This window comes from Rhinolophus hipposideros (assembly GCF_964194185.1).
Source record: "Rhinolophus hipposideros genome assembly, chromosome: 15".
NCBI classification, from domain to species: Eukaryota; Metazoa; Chordata; class Mammalia; order Chiroptera; family Rhinolophidae; genus Rhinolophus; species Rhinolophus hipposideros.
This window is the reverse complement of record NC_138061.1, coordinates 53,795,031-53,807,414: the sequence shown is the minus strand read 5'-3', so window position 1 is coordinate 53,807,414 and position 12,384 is coordinate 53,795,031. Positions and strand designations below refer to the sequence as shown.

The following is a 12,384-nucleotide window of genomic DNA, read 5'->3' as shown; positions in this document are numbered from 1 at the left end:
GCAAGTTGCAGTGTACAAATACTAATCGTATCCTATGAATCAACAACACACAGTTAGTTATACAATGTAATTTTAAAGGTTATATTTAAAATAAATAAAAAAGCTATATAAGTATCATGATTGATTTGTCAATAGTGGTATAGACTTTATGGAGAAAATATCTATTAAAAAAAGAAGTCTCGTATCTGTTATTTGTTGTTTACTGACAAGTGCCCCTGAAACTCAGTGGCTCAAGGTGACGGTCACTTTTTAAAAATTTCTAATGATTCTCTGGGTCAGCTGGGCCGTTCAAGTCAGCCCACCTTGACTTGACTCTGTGGTCATCTCATGGCTGCAAGGTCAGGAAAACACTTCTCTCTCCTGGGCCTTGCTCTTGCAAATGACAGCCAGAATTTCAAGGCCTTAATCGTGTGCTCAAAGTAAAAAAAAGTCTTTGTTTTAAGGGTGGTTATGTGCTCTCATTGGCCCTCCCTACCACTTTCTCCACAGCCAAGACCAGTGCAGACAAAAAGCTGACTATAAAGAGTGAAGGAAAGACAACAGGTAGTAGAAAGTATGGCAGAAGGGCAACTTGTTAATATTTAAAAATATCCCATTAAATCGTTAACATAACAAACAAGTGATCTTATTCAGCATTCACACACTCACTGGAAGAACTCCACCACCCTGTAATTCTCATATAGGGATTAACAGATTAGGAAAGTGCATCGCAGTGCATTTATATTAACTTCCCACAGGACAGTATGTACAGGGTAGGGCCAGAAAGGAGACCTAGCCTATTGCATTTAAGGAAATGGTTAAGGCTAGAAGACACACACACACACACACACACACACACACACACACACACACACACAACATGGGTTGCCTAGTAATTTAAAATGACAACTGGGGGTGGTCGGTTAGTTTAGTTGGTTAGAGCGTGGCGCTCTTAACAAGGTTGCCCGTTCAATCCAATCCCCACATGGGCCACTGTGAGCTGCGCCCTCCACTACAACTACTTGACTTGGAGCTGATGGGTCCTGGAGAAACACACTTAAAATACATAATAGTAAAAAAAATAAAAAGAAAAAAAAGAAAACTGCCCTCCTGTTTCCTCTGATTACTAAAGTACAGTATACTCATTGTAAATATCTCAACAATATAGAAAAGCATGACATTTGGGGAACTAAAATCACTGTAATACATATATGGCCTCAGAAATGGCTCCAACGTTAAATTCTTAAAAAAGAGTACTTGCTGTGTAGACTGCAAAGGGCCTTGCCGGTAGTAGCCAAATCATGAAGGTTCTTAAATGTCATGGATTTGACTCTGAGAGTTGTGGAAGGGTCTTAAGTAAGAGAAGAACGTGATCAGATTTCCATTGCAGAAAGGTGCACCATTCCACCAATTGTGTAGAACAAGGGTTTGAAGCATCAAAGACCACAGAGCACGAGACTAGTCTGGGAGCAGTTGTCTAGGCAGGGATGTTAGGGAATGGCCTTTAGCAGTGCAAGTCCGATGGAGCCGAGGGGAAGGAATCTAGAGTATTTAAGGGACAAAACTGACAGAACTTGATTTTGCTTTACTCCGTGTTTCAAGCTTCAGACCATTCGTCTCAGTGTGGCAGAGTACAGATAACTTTCAGGGGTGAGTATTTCACATCTGTCCAGCAAAGGTAACAGTGAAACAAAATAAGGCCATTGGCACCTGGCTGTCTGTACTCTCAGCCAGAGAGAGGTAGACAGTGGACAGGCAGAGCAGGAACAAATTTGTGGTTTTTTTGTGGAAGGGAGGTGACATTTTCATTGTTAACCAAAAGACATCTTATTAAATATACTGAGGACAAAGATGGTCTCCAACAGCTCTGGGTTTACAGCTGTAATCCCAGGAAGGAACAAACTGTCATTCTCCAGTAACTGTCAGTATCCAGTATCTCCAGAAAGAGTATCTGTGGAGACAGACGCTCTTTCTCCCAGTACCTACAGAGTCCTGGAAAAGGTCTCTGATCTACAAGAACAGAAAGATCTCCGTGCTACCCTTGGATGAATCACTGTACCCACTGGTGTGAATTTTTAATGGCTAGTAAGAACTCATGAGATGGGGATTCAGAAATGACAACGGAAAACCAGCGATTTTTCTTTAGATGAGTTAGGTTCTCATGAGAAGATCCTAATCCATCCCTCCCTCAAGGTATGGGAAGTGGGCTAGTATCTGAATAGTTGCAATCACTCTAACTGTTGGGCACTTCGTGTTTGGTTCAGACCCCTGGGAATGGCCATGAAGTCTGTGAGTATCTCCAGTGACCTCCTTTGCCATGCAGAGCACACAACCCTGTCTCTGCTACCTCTCCTCTGCCCTTCCCTCCCCCTTCCCCCGCCCTCCTTCCAAGGAGTCCTGTGCAACCTGGCGTGGTTCGAATATCAGAGTATGGAGAAACTGCACCAAGCGTTCATCTTGCGTCTTTTGCACAGTGCTTTTAGATGATTGCCTGGTCATAGAGTTTAATTTGGAAAGCAAATTCCTAAGACTGTGGATCTGTAATGATGCTGATGCCGTAAAAATAATCAGATTTCAGTGCTGAATATGGGCTCTTTCAGCAACAATGATTAAATGTTCTACGCACAGCAAGAGCTCCCTTAAGCGCTATTAATATCACTGTGACAATCATTTAGAGATTAATAAACACCGTACTTAGGTCGTTTTTCCGAGGCACCAGGAGGCTCAGAGACTCTAATACTTTTAATATCTCAAGAGGGCCCCACGTGGTTATTGGTAGGACACTGCTTTGTTCAGGCCCTGGGGATCTGGGAGGTTGTAAGTGAACTAACTGGGTACTTAATTATCCTGTGAGCAAATGAACACGCTTCCCTGTGATGGCTCGCCGTTCCCGGTCTGTTTCTCACTCTTCACTGTGAGAGCGCACCACAGAGAGCGCACGGGGCTGGGGCAGGGGGGCTTCTGCTGGGTTCTGGCTTCCCATTGAGAGACCGGTTGGGAGGAGGGGGTGGTGAGGACGCAGCTGCAATAGTCCAGCTCACCTATCCATCGATCTGGTTGCTTCACCTGATGGGGGTCATTGTAGGGCCCGATCTGTTTGCCTTATTTCTACTCTTCCACTCCCTGGTCGAGGAGGGGCTGTTCTTCCAGAGAGAGGAGACTGGAAGGCCAGTGAGGAGGCCTCTGAGGATGGCCGACAGCCGTAGGGAAGAGAAAGGCAAGCGTTACAGTATCTCTCCGCTCTAAGGAGAAGCTTAGATGGATTTTCAACATGATTTTGGCCCGTGGGGGAATCTCCATTCACAGCTATAGAAACGACCTAGAGGTGAAGTGGAGGTAGCAGGATCCATGGTAGTGTCTGGAAAAAGGGCTGAAGGCCAGGATTTGGCAGAGCTATGCGAGATTCACAGCAGAACTGCCAGAGCCACGAAACTGACCGCACTGGTTAGTACGATAGTGAGTGGTACAGAATCACCCTGTTTCCTCAGATGGAGACAGTCCCAGACCTTCTTTATAGACTTGAACAGTTCTGGGTTTTCTGAGAGCATTTTGGATATCAACCCCTTCTATTGTAGGTGGATGGCTTTTAATTGCAAGTGACAGAGTCCACTTCGATCCAGCCTTGGTCTGACTGGGGGTCCAAGAAATGAGGCATGTCTGATGTAGGGGGTCAGATTCTCTCATCAGGATTCTGCCTTTCTTTCTATCTCTTTTGGGTTTCGTGCTCAGACAGGCTTTCTGCAAGGCAGATGGTCCTGTAGAGCTCCAGTCTTATTTTTAGACCCAAATCTCAGAAGAAGAAAAATTCTCTGTTTTCTATGCAGTTTTTGAGAAATGCCTCTGATAGGCCCTACCTCATAGATTTTTAGAGCTAGGAGTTCCTCCGTTGGCCATCCTGGCTCAGGTCCCTCAGATGGGGCCTTTGATTGCCACACCACCTGTCCACAGGAGGAAGAGATGTAGGGCAAACCAAAGAGTCGTAGAAACAGAAGTCCATGCAGGCTTCTCTGTACTGCCTCTCCAAATTATTTAGGTCAGCAAGCTTTGGGCCAGACAGTCCTAGAGTTGAAAACTGACCCCACCATTTCCCAACCGCGTTTCCTCAGGCAAGCTGCTTAAGCTCACTAAGCGTCAGCCTTCTCATTTGGTTAGTGGGGAAAATGATAATGCCGGTGTCAAACGTAAAGGGTTAAAATCTGAAGAAAGCGAAGAACTGAACACAGTGGCTAGCACATAATAAGTGCTCAGTAAATATTGGCAATGATCATAGGCCATTATTCTACTCTGGCAACTCTAGAAATGGCCACGAAAGGCAGAATGGGCATCTTTGTTATTTTTCTAGTCTGGTTTTTAACCCGAAGGAAGTTGTTGCACACATTTCAAAAGATCCATCTCACCCACAAAATTGAAAATATCTGCGTATTCTTTCCCTGAACTGTCAGAACCAACTCTGGAAAAGACCATGGGTTCCTCTGCTTAGTTACATAAAAGGATAAAGATTGGTGGGTGGGGAAGAAAGCTGGAATCTGTCATCATGCCTGTCCTGGAACCGTTGACCCTGGCTTTCGCTGCACGGCCCCTCCTTCAAGCCCGGCCACCCCACCCACCACAGCCCCCTCCCGTGTTCTTCCAGGTGGTGGCCCTGCAGAGACGCAGTCACAGCATTTTTCCTTTCCATTCTTTTCCGTGGCAGTTCAGGAGGTTAAATCAGTATGTCCAGATAGGCTCTCTTCTCCATGGGCAGGACGCTCTGACCTGTCTCATATCCTGTGCACAGGGTGCGTGTGTGGCGGGGTGGGCGCACAGCTTTGCTTCAGCAATCAAGGAAGACTTTCTGATGGACTCCAGCCTGTGACTGCTGTTCTCCAGTGTAGTGGCCAAGAGGACAGGCTCTGGGGCCAAACTGCCTGGGTTCAGATTTCAACTCTGCTGCGTGCTGTATGAACCTGGGTCCTTTTCTTAACCTCTGGATGACCTCATAGAGTCGTTACGAAGACTAGAGGAGTTAAGCTACGTGAGCTCTTAGCATGGCGGTGCGTGTGATAAAAGTATTAGCGATTACTATTACTATGATCTTAAACTCTTGGAGTTGGAATCATTGGTTCCCCTTGAGAGAGTGGTAGGAGGAGGCAGAGATCAACCAATCGAGAATGATGGGCTGAACCACCCTGTGGATGGTGTGAGGCCACTCTGGGGGCACTGAAAGAGGTAGAGAGTAGAGTTTTTTCTGCAAGATGCAGCTACGAACATAAGAGTCAAATAGCAATCTAAAACAACATTATAAAATATGTCTTCAAACAGTGGGATCATTTACCAATGAGGCTGAAGGTCAGAGCCGGGGGCGATGGGGATTGAATCAGGCTTTGAAGAGAGGAAAGATTCAGAGAGATGGGAAGAGCTTTTCAACTGAGTAATGGCACAAACAAAGACATAGTAAATAGGTTTGGCTGTGGTGAAGGTTCAAGAGCTTATGTGGAAGAATAGTGATAGGAGAGCCTGGAACTTCAGAGTCTGTTGAAGATGGAAGGAGGGAGTTTGGATAAAGCACTTTAGTCAACAGGGAGCAAAGGATGTGAGCTGCTGACAGTAGCATTCAGGAGTGAGCAGGGTGAAGTTTCCCGGAAAGATGGCAGAGGAAGAGACCCCTTCACGCAGCACATATTCATAGGGACCCTACTATGCGCCAGGGACTCGCTGTTCCTAGAATCCAGCTAGACAAGGCCCCTGCTGTCAGGGAGCTTACATTTAGTGAGTTCCAGTGGGTCCACTCAAGGCACACTACACTGGTGGAGGCTGAAATGATTAGGTGTAGGGTTGTCGGAGAGCCAGAGACGCATGTGGTCTGGAGTCTCACTGCACAGATAGCAAATTAATTCCACAGGGAAATGGGTGCCTTTCTGTCGGGAGAGCTGGTGTTCACACTGCGACCAAGTGACTGGACCTGGTGTAACTGAATTGGGATGTCCTGACGTGACATTATTCAGGCAGACAGAAGAACAGAAACAGGATCTAATCAGGGGGGAGCAATCTGACAAACCCAGAATATAGGACATTCTGTAAGACAGCTGACCTGGCGCACAGAAAATGAAATGTTATTAAAAACAAACAAAAAAGGGGGTAGATTGTAGATTAAAGGAGAATAAAGCAGGATTGGCAAACTGGATAGCCCACAGGCTAATCCAGCCCACTGCCTGTTTTGTAAATAAAGTTTTAGGCACACAGCCACACCCATTCCTTTACATGTTGTCTAAGACTGTTTTATGCCACTGTGGTAGCAATGAGTAGTTGTAACAGAAACTGTTACAAGCCTAAAATATTTGCTAGCTGTCCCTTTACAGAAAACTTCCTGGCCTCTGGATTAAAGCAATACCATAGCCAAATGCAATGCACGAACCCTGGTTAGTCCACGGATCAGGGTGAGAAATGAAACCTCAGTAAACATAATTTCGGGGTAACTGGAGAAATTTAAATGAGTGCAGACTAGATGATGTTACTGAATTCACAAGTTTCTTAGGCGTGACAGTCGTGTTATGAATGTGATGTGCCATGGCCTTCCTAGGTGTTGAATGCTGATGTGTTTTGGGGATTGTGTCGCAATGGCGACAATATACTTGTAAGTGGTTCAGCCAAACAAACAAACAAGCAAAAGAATAGAACAAGAAAAGAACAAGGAAAGAGGGAAAGCAAACGATGTGACCACATGTTAATTGGCCGATCTCGGTGAAGGGCATACAAGCGTTCATTACACTGTTCTTTCAAACTTTCTGTAGATTTACAGATTTTCAAAATAAAAGTTAATTAAAACACACACACACACACGCACACACACACACACACAACCTTAAACAGTATTGAAGGGGTTACTTTAGGGACCACTTTCAGTAGCCCCAATCTAATCTTCCTATAGGCTCTGGCCTGGCCTACTTATAACACCTTCGGGGCATTCCCTTCTGAGTAGAGAAGACATTGGAGGTACAGGTGGGCTGCCTGTCACCTAAAGGGGCACTGTGTTGGGGAAGGCGGTCTCAACAGGGACTTCTTTTGTAACGTTGGGATTTTGCTTTTTGTCCCTTTTGCACAGTAATTCCATCAAGCTGGTGAATCTGCTCTCCATATTTATCAGCACATGGCTAACAGCAGCCGGGTTCATCCATTTGGTAAGTATCCTTGAAGATGATTCAGCTCTGGCTTTCCTGGAGCAAGCCCCTCTCCGTCATTTCATGACCTGAAGAATGTTGGAGAAGGAGAAGCAACTGTACAATTGCCTGGCTTTCCAACCCTTTTACCCCAAACTGGTTCCCAATGATGAGTAATGTTCCTTCTCACTGTGATCCTGCGTTTTCAGCTCGTGGAGGCTTTGGGACATTTTCACTCTGTCTGCAGTAACCCCAGTAAGCCACAAGATGGCAGTGCTTCCTCAGCAAACGCCAGAAACTTCTTGGGGACAAGGTTGGAAGTTTGGCCCACATCTCTTTCTCAACAACAAATTCAGAGCTCTCGATTTCTCTCCACTTCCCCCTTACAAAAAGCTACCTTTGATTCTCTTGCCTGATGACTTGTCAAGTTATTTTATATCTCAAAAGTGTTAATTCTTTTATATTAATGACTCGTTGAAAGCCTTATATTATGAAGTCAAGCTGTTCTCACCTCCCCAAGGCAGTCTCTTTTCTTGCTTTTGGGGGACACAACTATTACTAGAAAACGTGTTTCATACAAACACAAACTGTTACACCTGGAGGGTGCTTCATTTAACCCTGAAGCATTGAGTAAAGATGCCCCTCCCGTGGTGAGCCTTTATATGCATAAGGGGCGGGGGGAGAATGCATTTGGTTACCTCTCATTGGCATGTGTGGACGTATGTAGTTATTCAAAGGAGCGCAGCCCAGATGCAAGCCCCAGCTCCCGTTCAGTCACTAGATCTGATGGTTCCCCACCCCACCTCTTCATGCTGATGGGATTGGATTCTTGGCTGAAACAAGCCTTAGATCACCTCAACTCTGCTAAATGCCGAAGTCACAGATACGGAGGGGTTAGTTGTTTTCAGTAGGCCAGTGACCTCACCTTACTACTATGTGAAGTCCCTTCTGCTTCCCCAGGAAAACTCTATGAAAATGGCACCGTGAGGACAAGTGCTGATGTGTGAAAGAGGCCAGGCCTAGGAAACTTTCTGCAGAGGCAGAGTTGGAGGCCTGGTCCCTGCCCCCCGTACTGGTCGTGCTGACAGACCACAGCATTGATGTCCAGCGTTTCACAGGGCTGCGATCTGGGATAGACCTGGCGCTCCAGCTCCCACCTCTCTCTCTCTTCTGAGAGTATCTAAAGTATCTCTATTGCCTGCCTCACAGCTTTGTTGACAGATCAAAGATGATGGGAAGCCTGGAAGTGTTGTCACATTTAAAGCAGAGATGGGTAAACTACAGCCTGGGGCCAGAGGTCTGCAAATCTGACCATGCCTCCTTAGTTTAAGTATTGCCTCTGGCTGATTTCACCTACAAGTATAAAGTTGAATTGTCCCTACAGAGATCAGAAACTGTACGGCCTGCAAAGCTGAAAATATTTACTAGCTGGCCCTTTACGTAAAAAGTTTGCTAGCCCTCCATCTGAAAGGTTATGTGACAGCAAATTATTCTCGTGAGCTGACTTTCTGTGCTTCCAGAGAAATTCCTGCAGTTTGCAGGGTAGAGCCACTGGTGACATTCTGTAAATCAGGGAGACAGAGTCAGGCTCTAGGAAATGCTCTTTGGGGTCCAGCATAAGATCTGAAGGAGGGAGGCCTACCAGGCATCTCCTTGGTCAAATGATGACAGCTGGAGGCCCTCTGTGGAAAGGTCTAGAATTTCTTGGAGACCACATGGATTAGGCCTTCTGAGACCCAGCAAGAACTCACGGAGAAAGGTCAGAGCAGGGCCCTCTGGCTCTTTCCTTGAAGGGAATGCCACAGAGTGGCCAAAGCAATGCCCTAAAATTCATCTGGCTTCAGATCTTTAGCAATAAGAAGGAAAATGGACTGGGGGTATTTACTTTTCTTCCTCTCCCTCTCTGACCCAGTCAGCTAAGAAGGCATGATTATGTAACTACCATTCTACTTTCTCTGTTACCTGCTCAGCCATCACATGCAGAACGAGCCAGGGCAGCAAACCCCTCGTACTCGGGGTGGGGGCTACACCTCTGGAAGCATCTGCTGGATCTTTTGTGTTCCGGGTTTGTTTTACGTATAGTAAAAAAATATAGTAAACATTTTCCTTTTCTTCTCTGTCCTCTTGCTTTAGGTGGAGAATTCAGGGGACCCGTGGGAAAATTTCCAAAACAACCAGGCGCTTACGTACTGGGAATGTGTCTATTTACTCATGGTCACCATGTCCACTGTTGGCTATGGGGATGTTTATGCAAAAACCACGCTGGGGCGTCTCTTCATGGTCTTCTTCATCCTCGGGGGACTGGTAAAAACCTCTTTATTACGATGTCGATTTTTATGGTCATTAATATTTTCCATTATCCATTTCCTTCAAGGTTTGTATTTTGATAGCGTGTTTCTGCATTAGAAGCACGCGGTGGCCTTCGTTTTACAGTCAGGCTAAGTGAAATGCAAGCTCCAAGGTGACTTTTCTGCATATTTCTTTGGTGTATCACACTTGTTTCCCGGAGACCCAGGCATATTGCCCTTGTCAGGGACAGCCATTTAGCCAGGAGCTAACCTGTTTTTAGAAAGTGATGCTCACTTATTAAGTGACAGCGTCTGTCCCTTGGTAATGTAATTCAGCACCTGATATTCTGCAAGGACAGTCGCTGTCACCTGACCTTGGGAGATGCTGTCGATACTCTGTAGACAGTTTGCGGTTTCAAGAGCTCCCCCACCCCTTCGTGGTCCTCCCGAAACTTCCAACAAACACTGTGGCTGGGGCTTGCCCTAAAGAGTAGGGTCCCCACATCAGAGGAAGGAGAGCCCACTGGCCTCGGACCAGGTGGACATCACCACACGAACTGTGTGTTGATTTTCTAAATAGCCAACTGACTCCATTCCGTGTGACTCCTGGGATAGTTTTCCTCCCCCTCTGTAAGTCACAAAGTTTCACTATTTGCTTTCCTGGTCTAGGCAGATGCTAACGGTTGGTGATGATGTCATTTTCAAGGGGGACGTCTGGCCATAAATTGGCAGTTGCTGCATTTTGTCTTTCAAAGTAGCTCACTTTAAGTTTAGATGTTTGCTGTGTATGACGTAAGTGATGAAACTCCTGCTTCACACACAGCCTTCACATGTGTACACTGCACACGCATTTACATCATGCATACACGTCTCTCTGTTTTGTATGCCTATGATATATACATTTACAAAAATGTATATAAATGTACATGTGCGTGTGTACATTAACGCCAGTGCTGCTACAGCATCTGTGAAGTCTCTGTAGGTAACAAGATGTGCGTATCCAGCCACAAGCACAATGTTTGTTGGACAAAACATGGCAGATTTGTGTTTCTCCTCGCTATCCTTTCTTCCCATGTGATTTCCTAAGTTTACCTCGTGTGCTTTTTTTAGTGATTTTTTTTTTAAAGGAAAATTTTTATTTTTTCAAAACTCTTTTTGGTGTTTATTGTTTTTAATCACTCATAAAGGCATCGAATCTCCTTTGAATTTTAACTAGAAAGAAAAGTCTCTTGCAGTAGTGTGTATGTGTGTGAGTGTGTGTGTGTGTGTGTGTGTGTGTGTTTGTGTGAGAGAGAGAGAGAGAGAGAGAGAGAGAGAGAGAGAGAGAGAGAGAGAGAGAGAGAGAAATTTCCACAGCATGCATGCCCTTTATTTATTTCTCTTAAGGAAGAAGAACTAGATATCAACTTATTTATTCCTGTCTCCTTCGTATTTTTCTTGACTGTGATTTTTTTTTTTTTTCAGTTGTCTTGGTTGGCTAATGTTTGTTTTGTCCTGTTTATTCTCAGGAGCTTGCCCTTTTTGTGCTTTTTTTTTTTTTTTTTTGATAATCCAACGTATTATTATATACCTTCGCAATTCTGATCCTTTTGTGTTTTCAGATCTTAGTATCCCCCCTTCTGAAAAGGTCACCCCCTTTCTTTGGCCTGTCTTTTTAGTCTCTCTTCTGTCTCCTATCTTCTCCTCAGGCCATGTTTGCCAGCTACGTCCCTGAAATCATAGAGTTAATAGGAAACCGCAAGAAATACGGGGGCTCCTATAGTGCGGTTAGTGGAAGAAAGTAAGTATGCCAAGAGGTTTTGCTGCCTCCGCTGCGGTAGAATCCTCTCTGCATGCCATTTTTTTTTTTTTTTGGCTCTTGTTTCTTTGTTTCATGCATGTAGGCAATGTTTGCCCGCTACGTGCCCGAAATTGCTGCTCTCATCCTGAATCGGAATAAATTCGGCGGGACTTTTAACAAACATGGAGGCAGAAAGTAAGTCAGTGCATCAGAAGAAATGTGGTTGAGTGGCTTCCAAGAGTCCCTGTGGCACCTGAGTCCTGCCCGTCTCCCACTGCACCCAGTGCTGCTGTGCGGGAAGGGCCACGTGCTGTGTGGGGTGTAATGTCAGGGGTTAACCAGATTGTCACAGGGGGACAAACTACCTAGGCCTCTTCCCAATTCACAATTTTCTTCCACACCCATCTTTCCAAGAGACGTACTAGACTTATCCTGGAAGGGGTCCCTATATACCTGGGCCCACATTTTCTGTTTTCATTTCTAACATGTAAAACAAGCTCATTCTTTCTTCACAGTGACTGGCTTAGTGAGTACACTGGTCACTCAGGCTAAGATGGTGCCATCCTATGGGGGTTTTTGTGCAGCAATAACGTGGGCTCATACACCAGCAGGGAAGTCTTAGCAAAGGCAAGATCAAAGTCCCGTCACCTCCTGTAAGGCAGTGTGGCCACCAGGGAGCCAGTTCTCTTTAGCCAGGAGGCAGGGAGCTTGTCCTCAAAGAGACTCATTACTCAGTTGAAATTCCTTTGGGGCAAGAAATATCACATTTATGGTGTGTCAGGGCATTGCATACGATTCTGATCAGTCTTTTGTTTGGCTTCAAATGCATGAATGTGTTCTACTTGGGGACTATTCCATTTGTGCTCAGATCACTTTATTAGTATCAATATCAATATGCGGGTCCACTATCAACCAAAAGTTTTACTGTCACATAAATGGCAGGACCTCCTCACCCCATGTTGTAAGGAGGCGGGGCTGCCAGCAACCATCTTTTACTTTCTTTATAAAGCTTGCTCTTGGGCACTCAGCTTTGTTTGTTTGTTTTTGAGGCTTTTGGGATTTTTTTGTTGTTGTTTGTTTTTGAGTTGTTTCTGTTTTAACTTCCGTAGTGTGAGATGTACACAATGTACAGCTCGAGGAATTTGTACCCATGTGCACACCCTATCACTCTCATCCAGAATGTAGATGCAGAATATTTTTA

The 12,384-nt window shown here is 45.2% G+C and overlaps 1 protein-coding gene across 21 annotated transcripts in view; it reads left to right on the top strand.

Moving 5' to 3' along the window:
- KCNMA1 (potassium calcium-activated channel subfamily M alpha 1) overlaps positions 1-12,384 on the top strand; it is a 709,234-nt gene that overhangs the window by 472,065 nt on the left and 224,785 nt on the right. For all 21 annotated transcript variants that reach the window (XM_081075057.1, XM_081075054.1, XM_081075040.1 and 18 more), the window contains 3 exons: positions 7,061-7,136; positions 9,249-9,419; positions 11,092-11,183. In XM_081075057.1, the coding sequence (XP_080931183.1) occupies positions 7,061-7,136; positions 9,249-9,419; positions 11,092-11,183 (339 nt within the window). The remainder of the gene's footprint in view (positions 1-7,060; positions 7,137-9,248; positions 9,420-11,091; positions 11,184-12,384) is intronic.